The sequence below is a fragment of the Myotis myotis genome, unplaced genomic scaffold, assembly GCF_014108235.1.
Source record: "Myotis myotis isolate mMyoMyo1 unplaced genomic scaffold, mMyoMyo1.p scaffold_m19_p_11, whole genome shotgun sequence".
Classification (NCBI taxonomy): Eukaryota; Metazoa; Chordata; class Mammalia; order Chiroptera; family Vespertilionidae; genus Myotis; species Myotis myotis.
Window position 1 is genome coordinate 58,607,297 of NW_023416315.1, and position 12,639 is coordinate 58,619,935.

The 12,639-nt window shown below is 45.3% G+C and overlaps 2 protein-coding genes across 3 annotated transcripts in view; one reads left to right on the forward strand and one right to left on the reverse strand.

Annotated features, from left to right (window-relative positions):
* Positions 1-458: 458 nt before the first annotated feature.
* Positions 459-1,898, reverse strand: LOC118665776 (transcription initiation factor TFIID subunit 12-like). Its single transcript, XM_036327061.1, is given in 3 exon segments — positions 459-770; positions 772-1,222; positions 1,477-1,898. Coding segments are annotated over 3 exon segments (996 nt in total). The 3' UTR covers positions 459-647.
* A 5,956-nt stretch (positions 1,899-7,854) lies between these two features.
* Positions 7,855-12,639, forward strand: part of LOC118666386 (UDP-xylose and UDP-N-acetylglucosamine transporter-like) — a 31,563-nt gene continuing 26,778 nt past the window's right edge. Inside the window, exon 1 of one of the 2 annotated variants that reach the window (XM_036328641.1) lies at positions 7,855-8,412. In XM_036328641.1, coding sequence (XP_036184534.1) covers positions 8,177-8,412 — 236 coding nt within the window. In that variant the 5' untranslated portion in view covers positions 7,855-8,176. The remainder of the gene's footprint in view (positions 8,413-12,639) is intronic. The other variant, XM_036328642.1, reaches the window with a different exon arrangement.

Genomic DNA, 12,639 nt, shown 5'->3' on the forward strand with positions numbered 1-12,639 from the left:
TCCTCATGGGCTGATGGATTCAGGTTCGTAGTCACTGGTGGACTTTCTGGTGCTGCTTCAAGTGATCTGATTGTGCAAAACGCCTGTCGCACAGAGTACACAGGCAGGGTCGCTCCTCACTGTGCTTTTTGTTGTGTCTCGTGAGCTCATCTAAACGGGCGAATTCCCATGTGCATCCCTTCACACTGCATTTGTAGGGCCTCTCTCCTGTGTGTTTGCGATTACGGATCTGGAGATGGGAATTCTTTTTTTCTTTTTTCACTGACATTACAAAGTACAGGGGAAAAAGGAAGGGAGAAGGAAACAAAAACCTCTACCAATCCTGCTAATACTGTCTCATGAAACAAGACCACACTGCTTTGTCCCATATTCAATCACTTATATAATAAACCACAAATAAAATCTTCTCTGGAAGATCAGTTGCCTCTCTTAGAGGCGGCAGGGAAACGGGGCCAAAGTGGGGGCAGGAGGCTTTATTCTTTTGGCAGATCCTCTCAGTCATTATAGATATTGCTGCACTGTTAATAAAAATATATATGCTTCTCTGTAAAGCATTAAAAAAAAAAAAGTCCAAAGATAAGATGGCTGAGGTCTCAGCTCAAGCATCTCCAAATACAATGTTGTCCATTCCCTGATCTTTCCATGGGTTATTTCTTGGTTGTTTCCCGGATCAATGCCATTCTCTGTTTGTGAGCCTCTGTGGTGCAAGCTTTTTTGTAGGGTCGGATTTCTTCAGAGCCAAATCCTGAGATGCACGTGTTCCACCGGCGCTTGTAGGTACAGCTGGATGCCCTTCACCTCCAGGGTGCTGGACTCGCGATGCCGAGCAAGCTGGCAGGCTGCCGGCACTGCACTCTCGATAAAACCATCAGCAATCGGCAGCAGCATCTCCTCTACATCTTCATCCAGTTCCTCATTAGGATCCACTTCTCTCACTAAGTCTTGTAATTTCTTCTTGGTCAACACCTGATTGTCTTCAGGGCTGAGACGCCCTCCAGACCCAGGCCTGCCTGGTATCTTTACCACTGTAGTGCTATTGGCCATGGAGCCTTGCGGAGGGGTGCTGGCTGGTTCCGGTTTTATGGCTGATAAATTGGAGAGGTTGATGAGGGCTGAGGGGCCAAACTGGTTCTGCAGAGCTTTGGACTGCAGCTCATAGAGCTTATCGAGATCCTGTTTCTTCCTGGAGGTATGAGGACCAAGACCAATCAAAGGCAGCGGTCTGTCTCCACATGAGGTGCGGAGACTGCCCCAGTGAGACGATCCTCTCGGCCGAGAAAGGAATTCTTTGAATATGATTTCTTACAGTCCTGGTCTGTGCAAATGTAGGGCTTTGAAATGTCAAGATTCTTCTTGAACTGACGTCTCTGGGTTTTGAGTTTTGACTTCTGCTCTTCTAGAGATTGTCCTTGTGTCAAAGGGGAACTTGAACAGTCCAGAAATCCTAGGTATGGCAATGATGGCGATTGACATGGCATCATCAGGGTTCCAGAGAGAGTGTGGTCCTCAGTGAAGGCTCTCATCTGGTCCCCCTTAAGGGTCCCCATCTGACCCCCATCGAGAGTCTTGTCACTGCTGTGTGTTGTCACCTGGCCCCTAGTGAAGGTCTGGTTCCCAGTGAAGGTCAGTGGATAGCCCCCTTTAAGAGCTGTCATCTGGCCCCCACCGCAGGTCATCTGGCCTCCATAACGGGTCTGGTTTCCACTGAAGGTCATCTGGCCTCCATAAGGGGTCTGTTCCCCTCCGAAGGTCATCTGGCCTCCATAAGGGGTCTGGTTTCCACCGAAGGTCATCTGGTCTCCATAAGGGGTCTGGTTTCCACCGAGGGTCATCTGGCCTCCATAAGGGGTCTTCTTGCCAGATAACTGAACTAGATATTCAGCTGTGGGATCCACCATTTCATCGAGCGCGGTCAGGAGCCACTGTGTCTGGAGGTAAGGTGAGCTGGCAAGCAGTTGCTGGGTGCAGGGCCCGGCACTTATGGATCCGCAGCCAGATGCGCTGCGTGCCTATTGGCCCCTTCACTTGCCACGCCCCTCAGGGTGGAGCCCAGTGCTTCGCTGTAATCCACTTAGGGAACATGGATGCATGCATGGCCTGACATTGCTGTTGCAGTCCTTCCCCGTGTTCCCACCATGGGGGGAAGCATTTGACAAGGATTAGCCCACCTCTTCCTCCACACCGTTCTACCTGGTGGACTCTGTGTCTGTCATCAGATGAAGCACAAACTGTGTGAGACTGTCTTCCGCATCTTTGTACCCCCACCTTAGCACAGGCCTTGGTGCACCGGGGCTAACAGACTTGGACCACTCTTTATGTGCCAGGCCCTGTGTTAAGTATTTCCATCAAATCATCTTATTCATTTCTCATTACAAACCTCTGAGGGCAGGAAGTGGTATGGTTTGTCCATTTGTACATTTTAAGGACATGAGATTGATTTTAAAAATTCTAAAACTTGCCCAGGTCACCCAGGAGATGTCAGAGCTGAGCCTGAACCCAGGTCTGTCTTGAGCCAGAGCTGGTGGCCCGAGCTGTGAAATGGTCCTGACCAGCATGAGTCAGGGTGGGTCAGCATGTGCAAAGGCCGTGTGGCTCTTTTAATGACAGAACTAGTGCAGGAAAATTACCACCAAGTGATCTCATGGTTGTGTGTGTGTTTTTCCCTTTAAAATATTATCAGCTATGGGGGGAGTTCAGTAAATCACTCTGAGATGTGTCACACAAGTGAAGAACTTGGTTCTCTGACATCGTTCTTTCTCTCAAGTGCCTTTTCCTTAGAGTTAGACTTACCACCTCAGGGCAATAAGGCGATTTAACACCCCTCAGCTCAGCAGCAGTGCGGGGCGACCAGGCACAGGGGCCGAGTAGAGGTGTGTCCTGCTGTTCAGGAGCTTGCCCACAGCCTGGGCACTGAGCACTGTTCCTTAGGTGGTTATTCTACTTATAGGTTCCCCCAGGGCAGGCAACCCCTCTCCCGTTTGTGTATGAATCGCTACAAAAGGAGCTGGTTTTTCTAAAGGTCCTTCCTCCTCCTCCTCCTCCTCCCCCAACTCCATCTGTCCTTCTGTCTTTTCTTCCTACCTTCCAACCATTACCTACTGCGCATTTGCTAGAGCTTCTAGATTTGGAGGATACGGTGGGCAATACGATGAAGTCCTTGCCCTTGTGCCGCTAACGTTCTGGTGGAGAAGATTTCCTTCCTAGCCAAAACGCCCTGTGCCATAACCACAGGACTCTGAAGAAGAAAACCTGTCTCTAATGACATCCCCGAGGAAGCTAGGTTTTACACACCTGTCAGTACACGGGGTCATTGCTTGAACATGACCCATGAGACAAGCAACAACCACCTTTGACTTTATCAATACCTTGAGCCTGTGCACAGCTCCAAGCACCTCAAGGTTTATGCCACAGAGGGAGGAGAAAACCACCCTCATGTCATCGATAAGGAGAACCAGTGTACAAAACACCAAATGACAGATCTCTGTAGGATTGTCATCCTGAGGACACTTGTCAAGCAGTTGCCCACAGGAGTCATCTCACTTAATTTTTGGGTCAGCATCTTGGCTAAGCCGATTTTATAAATGATTCAAACTATGTCTCAGTGGCAGGAAGTAGAAGCAAGAAACCTTCACAGCGCCAACTCGGGGCAAAGAAGATAAAATCTCTCAGAGCGATGGGTCCCTCCTCACAAGTGAAGGGCACGTGCGAAGGTGTAAACAGGGTGAGCCTGGCTGCTGTCTAAGATGTTATTCACTGAAAGATGCTAGCAGTTTGGGCTCAGGGAAAGGAGGAAAAACAAAGATGCCTGGGAGCTAAAGCCATGCCTATACTTCCTAACTTTGGTTTTATGGAGAAACAATCTACTGAAGTTGAAAGAATCCCCTAAAACTGGGTGTAAGTTGACAACTGGGGTGTTCCAGCTGTTGAATTTACAGCCTTTCAGCTCCAAATCCACCCTTCACGGCCCTGCTTGTGATGCTGGAGGTGGACCTTGGGGACGCCTCCTCCGCCAGGTATCGCATGATGCTGGGATTTGTCAGGGAAGGCAGGTGGGCGCTGCAGGAGCAGGACAGGAGGCGACTTCTCTTCTGGGTTCTGGCACCTTTCCTTTCTTCCTGTTCCTGCAGCACAGAGGACCTGCTGTGGCGCTCACCTGGATCAGTTCAGCATCAGCTTCCAGGTGGTTCTCAGGAGGCCCTAGAGCCCCAGCCAGCTTCCCAGCTGGACCCCAAAGGTGCCCATAGCGTTTATCAGCACCTCACTGCTAGCGGAGGGCTACAGCCAGACTCTCACTAAGGTGGAATCGCCACTTTAAGGGGAGAAGACCCTGGTCCACATGAGTTCCTTCCTTGGGAAGCCTCTCTCAGTCCTAGGCAGTAGCTGCTCCTTGTGTCTGCTCTCCCTGTAATCCTGAGAGTTTCTTAACCCGTCATAGTAACACATCCTCTGCTACTAGTTAATAGTTCTTCCTATTATACTTTCGCTCTTCAAATTACTGGTCATTTCTGTTTTCTGGCTGGCTGGACCTTGATTATGATACTCATATTCAACAGCAGTGTGTATTTATGTTCACCAAAAGGCAAGTACAAGACATTTCTTAGCCCTAGCCAGGTTGGCTCAGAGGATAGAGCATCGGCCTGAAGACCAAAGTGTCCTAGGTTTGATTCTGGTCAAGGGCTGGTACTTTCATTGCAGGCTAATCCCTGGCTCATGCCCTGGTCAGGGCTCACACAGGAGGCAAACAATCGATGTGTTATTCTCACATTGATGCTACTCTCTGTCTTTCCACCTCTCTTCTAATCTCCCTAAAAGTCAATGGGAAAATATTCTCGGGTGAGGATTAAGAAACAAACAAACAAAAATTTCTTAGTGCACTATTCATAATATCCCAAATCACCATCTTCAGAAGAAGTGACACATAAAGTGAGGTAGATTCGTACAAGGTGCATTTATGTCAGTGCTATACAGCAATGCCAATGATTGAACTACAAATACATGTAACAACACAGATGAGCTGACAAACATAATGCTGATTAAAAGCAGGAACCAAAGAAAACATTCTGTATGATTCCATTTATATAAAACTGCCCAAACAGGCAAAGCTAACCTCTAGTGCTAGGAAGAAAAGCAGTTATCCCCAGAGTATGGTGAGCAGCTATAGGGTTAAGCCTCGGACTGACCTGTTGGCAAATTCACAAAGAAGTCCCAGCTTAGAGGGCACAGTCCTCTTAGCATAATTAGGCTTGACCTTATAATGCTCCCTAGATCTTGTCTGGGAAGCTAATGGGCTGAGGGAGGTGCAGGAAGTGCTGCCAAAACAAGTGAAACTCACAAGAACAGTGTAACTATGGTAACCACTACCTTGTTTACCTCTGGCTATAAAATAAAGGCTCAGCTTGCCTCTGGATCTCTCTCTGTGGCCTCAGCCAGGCACAGGGAAGATCCACGGAGAATTCAAGAACCTGGCTATGCTGATCATCTGAATGCAGTCTCCGTGTAAATCATTCTTTGCCAACTCCGTTCACACCTTTGGGAACCTCTGGCCCGCTGGGGCTGGACCCCGGCACCAGAGGGGGTCAGTGATTGGAAGGGGCAAAGGCACTTCTGAGATGATGGTAATGTTCTGTTTCCTGCCAATGCCTTTTTGAGGTTCCCATTTTTAAAAATTCATCAGACTGAAAAATATTACATATTTATTGACTTTGTGAGGTGTGAATTATTTTACTCAACTAAGAAGTCAAGCTCATTTGTTTACTCAACAAAAAGTGTACACACATATTAGATACCAGTCACTATATATGATGCTAAGGATCTAGAGATGAATTAGTTATTCTCGATTCTGGTCCGCCATGGGCATGAGCTAGAGTAGGAGGAAGACTGACATGAAAACAGATAACTACAATGCCCCCTGATTCTGGGAATGGTTTAGGGATGGATGGAGCGCTGGAGCTATAGAGGAAGAAGCTGTGGATGATGCATTGAAAAGCTACACATAGAAAGCTTTTGTGAACAGAAAGTTCCTCCCTTCAGACATAACATTGTCGAAGATTGTCAAATAAGCAGTTGGAAACTTTGATTTAAGACATGAGGAAGATTGGGGCTGTACATATATGTATGTGTAGGTTCACTGTTCCATATGGTGATGGTTGAAGTTGCAGAGATGAGATCACCAATAGAATGTGTTTGGGCAAAAAAGGAAGGGACAGATGATGGAACTCTGAAAGGAGAATTTGAGTGGACGGAGAAGGAAAAGCCTGCAAAGAAAACTAAAAAAAAAAAAAAAAAAGGTAAGCCAGAGAAGTAGAAAGAGAAAGATGGGACTTGTGTCTTATGAGCAGAGGGACAAGAGAATGTCAGAACATTGAGTTTCATTGTCAAAAGCCATTTGCAAGATCAAGTAAGACTGGTACAGTAAGTTCTCACTTAACATCACTGATAGGTTCTTGGAAACTGTGACTTCAAGTGAAACAATGTATGTAATGGCACACACAAGCTAATTAGTAAAATTCTGTGGCACACCAAAAATATATATATATTTTTTGTCAATCTGACAAAAAGAAAACAGGTATAATTTTGGTTCATTCACACCAGACAGCTATTGTTGTGTTGGCTGTTGTCATTTTTAAAAATTTGATAATCTAAAGGAAAAGAGGTTAGTGTCCCGACTAAATAGTCAGGTGCTTCACATTTTCAAAATTCTTGCAGCATACCAGCGTGCTTTTGACGGCACATGGGCTGAAAATCGCTGCCATAGGCTAACTGATACACGCAAGAATTAAGTTGTAATGGCATCTTAGGAACGTTATAACTAAACATTAAATGAAACGATACTCAGAGACCTGCTGTATATGGTTTTGACAAAGAGGTCAGTAGAAGTCAAAATGAAACTATTTTTAAAAATCTGGCTTTGATCAGAATAAAAAAGGCTATGACTATTGTTAGGTTAGGTGGCTCAGGAGGCGGCACAAGAAATAGAGTCCAGTGAATCAGAAAAGAAAGGAAAGGAAAAGGTTTATTTCTGCATCCCCGGGAGACCCACGTACCCCAAGGACAGGGCAGGTGGATTCACACCAACAGGGAGGGGGGAGCTTTTTTAATACTGCAGTTGGGTGAGGGGCGGGGACATGAGCTGAGGAATTCTCTGCCGCAGGGGATGGGCGGGGGTATTCAGAAAGAAGTCAGTATCTGTGTGGGGATATGTGGCTAAAGGGATTAAGGGAGAAGAAGCCGATATCTGTGTCTGGCACGTTGATCTGTGAGAAATTCCAGGGGAAGTCCATTGTCTCATCACATGTCTGCATGTATCTGATCCTGGGCTCTCTCCGACCTAACAACTATAGAGTAGTCTTTAGAGATATTTGGTGGTAAAGTGAAGGAGAAAGGTAAATTACTTTGAGCATGATTGTAGGCTTAGGGGAAGGAGAAAACTAAGCAACTGTTGAGTGGCAGGAGGTCCCAAAGTCAATGGGGTGGGGTAGAGAAGTCTCCAGAGACGATTGTTTTAAAGGTGTCTGCTCTTCTAAGCGAGGTCTACAGACGGGTAGCATCAGCAGCACCTGGGAACTTGCTAGAGATGCAAAATCTCAGGGCAAATTGCAGGTGTAATGAAGCAGAATCCACATTTTCACAAGATCCGCAGGTGATCATAGCTTGTAACCCTCACAACAAGCGGTGAGATGGGCATTACTGCTCCCGTTTTTACCAATAATGAGACTAAGGCTTCAAGAAGTTGCCTGAGATAGCACAGCTGATTAGCAGCTGAGCCAACATTCAATCCCAGCACTTTCTGACTCCCATGCTCCTTTCAAAAGGTAGAAAAGTAAGTTCAGAGGAGTTTTTGCTTCACTCCATTCAGAATTGTTTCAGATGCTAGAACGCCGCCAGCGATCAATCACAGATCTGCAGCTCTAGTGCCGCCGCTGTGTTTGTTGAGACTGGGACGCTCGCATCCCTCTCTGAGCCCTTGGCTTACTCGCCAGAAATCACTCGGCAGGGTTGAACTTCACTTCCCAACAAACCCTGCGGCTTCCTATCGCGAGAGGCATGACGAGAACCTCGCTGCTCTCTCTTCTGGAGTGGAGGGTCCCAGCAGAGGCGGGACACGTCCCAGCACGGCGTAAAGGGCGCGCGGCATCCTGGGATATGTAGTCTGGCTGGAACCAGAGCGCCCCCTCAAATGAATGGGGTCGGGGCTGACAGTGAACTGCAGCTCCTCTGGCCGGGAGCGTTGGCGGCGGCGCCGGCGAAGAGCGGCGCTCCGCGAAGGGACGAAGTTCTGTGCCACCGCCGAGGCAGTGGTCTAGGCGGGCGCTTTCTCCGCGCGCGCTCCCCTTCCCCGCGCCCGCTCTCCGCGGTGGGCTTGGTGTTCGCTGGCTGCTGCAGTAACGTGATCTTCCTGGAGCTCCTGGTCAGGTGAGTGCCCCCCTCGGTTCCCGGGGCTGCACCGAGAAAGCCGGAGGGGCGTCCGCACGCGTCGCGGGGTCGGCTCTGCGCTCCTGGAACCCTGAGAGTCCACTCCTTCATCCTGCGCTCCGCCCGCTGTCCCACCAAATAGTTTCACAGCATCGCTCGCAGAAACACTCGGGGTGTTGCTGACATCACCCCCTTTTCACACACCGGGGGATTGAATCTGGGGAGATTTCTCACGTGACTGGCCTCGGGTTGGCAGGAGCTTGTGGCAGACCCCAAGGTTCCTTTAGCTCTTTTCTCGGGTAATAATGCCACGTTTGGCTACAGCAAAGCTTTTCGACTTATAATGCAGTCTGGTTTTGCACACACTGCAAAGAAAGTGTCATGTGTATTAAAGTGCCTCCAAAGCGTTTGTTTTGCTATCCTTACAGATCAGATGGCCATGAGGACTTTGCTCAAACATTACCTCTCAGTGATGTAGGTGAATCAGTTCTTATTTATGTATATGGTCCGTCTGATTGACCTAAGAGAGCATTTCTAGCTTTAAGATATTAGTCTTTAAATTGGGAGACATGCATTTTGAGACCTAACTTTCTAAATTAAGATTGGGGGAGTGGATAAAAACAGCTGTGGTACATTTATACAGTGGAATACTACTTGGCTGTAAAAAAGAAGAAAATCTGACCTTTTGCAACATCATGGATGGACCTGGGGAGTATTATGCTAAGTCAAATGAGCCAGTCAGAGAAAGACAAATACCATATGATCTCAGGTATATGTGGAATATAATGAACACAAGCATAGGTACATAACAGATTGACAGCTGTCAGAGGGGAGGAGAGTTGAGGGCTGGGTGAAAAAAGGTGAAGGGATTAAGAAAAAAAAAAATATATGACACAAGGCAGGAACAACAGTATGGTGATAGCCAGGTGGAAAGGAGGGGTTGGGAGGTAGAAGTGGGCAAAGAAGAGGTAAGTGGGAACAGAAATGTACTTGACTTTGGGTGGTGAGCGCAGGATGCAGGTGATGTTTTTATTGAGTTGTACACTTGAAACCTGTATGGTTTTATTAACCAGTGTCACCCCAATAAATTCAATTAAAAAAGAAAAAAAGAATGGGGGTGCCAAATGGAAGCTTCCAGTGGTGAGCAGGAGGTACTACACACAGATGTCAAATTTTAATGTTGCACACCTGAAACTTATGCAATGTTAGCTAAAAGAAAGAACGAAAGAAAGAAAGAGAGAGAGAGAGAGAGAGAGAGAAGAAAAGAAAAGAAAAAAGAGAAGAAAAGAAAAGGAAAAAAAGAAAAGAATGGCTTCACCAAAGGGAAACTAGGATGGCATGCAAATAATGTTGAGTAATAATGTGCAATGTTCAGTGGGTGCAAACTGTTACAGAAAAAGCACCAGGTGTCCTGAAAAAGGCTCAGGACTGAAAAATCTCAAAATTATGAACTTCATTCTTGGCTCTGTCATACCCAGGTTGGGTGACCTTTTCAAATCATTTCGCTTCTCTGGACCTCCTCCTCCTGCTGTAAAATGCTATTTATGGCGCTATCTACCATCATGTTTCTGAGTCTACACGTTATCTCCATTGACCCTCAGGACAATCTGTGTCCAGTATAGGTCAAGAATTATAATGTCTGTTTTACTGAAAATGGAACAGTTCCCAAGAAGTTAGATCGTCTTTTACTTCTTGTAAGTGGCAGAGACAAAACTGGAATCCAGGGTATCTAAACTCCTAGTCCAGTGGTTCTCAACCTGTGGGTTGCAAACAATGAAAATACATCCTGCATATCAGATATTTACATTATGATTCATAACAGTAGCAAAATTACTGAAGTAGCAATGAAAATAATTTTACGGTTGGTGGTCACCACAACATGAGGAACTGTATTAAAGGGTTGCGGCATTAGGAAGGTTGAGAACCTGTTAATTTTGAACTTGAGCAGCCTATAGGTTTTGGTCACCCAGTTTCTCATGTGGTGCTCATTAAAAATGTATTTTATTTTCCTGATACCATTGATTAAGCCATTCTGAAGCAACCAGTTTATTTAAGGTAAACTCTGTGTGGGGTTAATTTTTGCAGTTACTGAGCTTAAAATTTTGTTATGCAGACAGTGTTGATAAAGATCTGTCATTTGCCACTCTTTTCTTTTTAAAGGATAAAGTACTTAAAAAAAAAGAGAATAGTTTATTGATTTTTAGAGAGAGAGGAAGAGAGAGAGGAACATCGATATGAAAGTGCAACATCGATCAGCTGCCTCCTGCACGCTCCCCACCGGGGGTCCAGCCCAAAACCTGGGCATGTGCCTTGACCTCGAATCTGACCGGCAGCTTTGTGGTGCACAGGAGGAGGCCCAACGAACTGAGCCACACTGGCCAGAGCCATTTGTCCTTGAGAGTAGGTGGCGAGGGATATAGCAATGTATCCTGCTGTAAGCTGGTCCATTTCAAAGGAAGGTTACTTTGGAAATCATTTTTTTTTAAATGATTTCTGTTCTTTTTTTTTTTTAAAATTTATCTTTATAGTTGAAAGTATTATATATGTCCCCCTTTTTTCCACATTGACCCCCACCCCAGGCCTTCACTGCACTATTGTCTGTGTCCATGGGTTATGCAGATATGCATAGAAGTTCTCTGGTTAATCTCTTCCCACCCTCCACCCCCTCTAACACCCTGCCTTCCCTCTGAGATTTGTCGATTCGTTCCATGCTTCTATGCCTCTGGATCTGTTTTGTTCATCAGTTTATTTTGTTCATTACATTCCACATATGAGTGAGATCACATGATGCTTGTCTTTCTCTGACTGGCTTATTTGGCTTAGTATAATACTCTCCAGGTCCCTCCATGCTATACCAAAGGGTAAGATATCTTTCTTTTTTACTGCTGCATAGTATTCCATGGTGTAAATGTACCACAGCTTTTTTTATCCACTCATCTAACTTAGGCTGTTTCCAGATCTTCGCTATTGTAAATTGTACTGCTCTGAACATAGGGGTACATACATTCTTTCTGATTGGTGTTTCAGGTTTCTTGGGATATATTCCTAGAAGTGGGATCACTGGGTCAAATGGGAGTTCCATTTTTAATTTTTTGAGGAAACTCCATACTGTTTTCCACAGTGGCTACACCAGTCTGCATTCCCACCAGCAGTGTCCTAGGGTTCCCTTTTCTCCATGGCCTCACCAGCACTTGTCCTTTGTTGATTTGTTAATGATAGCCAGTCTGACAGGTGTGAGGTACTACCTCATTGTTGTTTTAATTTGCATCTCTCTGTTGATTAGTGACTGAGCATTTTTTCATGTGTGTCTTAGCCAGCTTTATGTCCTCTTTGGAAAAGTGTCTATTTAGGTCTTTGCCCATTTTTTAATTGGATTATTTGTAAGCAATCTATGAATTTAATGCAATTCCTTTAAAATACCAATGGCATATTTCACTGATCTAGAACAAATATTCCAACATTTATATGGAACCAAAAAAGACCATGAATAGCTGCAGCAATCGTGAGAAAGAAGGACAAAGTGGTAGGGATCACAATACAAGATATCAAGTTATACTACAAAGCCACTGTGCCTCAAAACAGCCTGGTCCTGGCAGAAGAACGGGCATATAGATTAATGGAACAGAACAGAGAACCCAGAAATCGACCCAAGCCATTATGCTCAATTAATATTTGACAAAGGAGGCAAGAGCATATAATGGAGTAAAGATAGTTTCTTCAATAAGTGGTGTTGGGAAAATTGGACAAATACATGCAAAAAAATGAAACTAGGCCACCAACTTACACCATACACAAGAATGAAGTCAAAATGGATAAAAGACTTAAATGTAAGTCATGAAACCATAAAAATTCTGCAAGAAACCATAGGCAGCAAAATATTAGATACCTCTCGTAACATGTTTGCTGATAGATCTCCTAAGCCTTAGGCAAGGGAAACAAAGGAGAAAATAAACAAATGGGACTACATCAAATAAAAAGCTTCTGCACAGCAAAAGAAATCACCAACAAATGAAAAGGGAGCCTACTGCATGGGAGAACATATTTGCCACAGATATATATGGTAAGGGGTTAATTTTCAAACTATTTAAAGGACTCATACAACTTAACAAATGGAAATTGATTTTAAAATATAAAAATGTGATAAAATCAGGCCAGCCAAATAAAGATCAGAGAAGAATATTGTCATATTTGTGTTGAATATGCCATTAAATTAAATCTTCTGAAAGG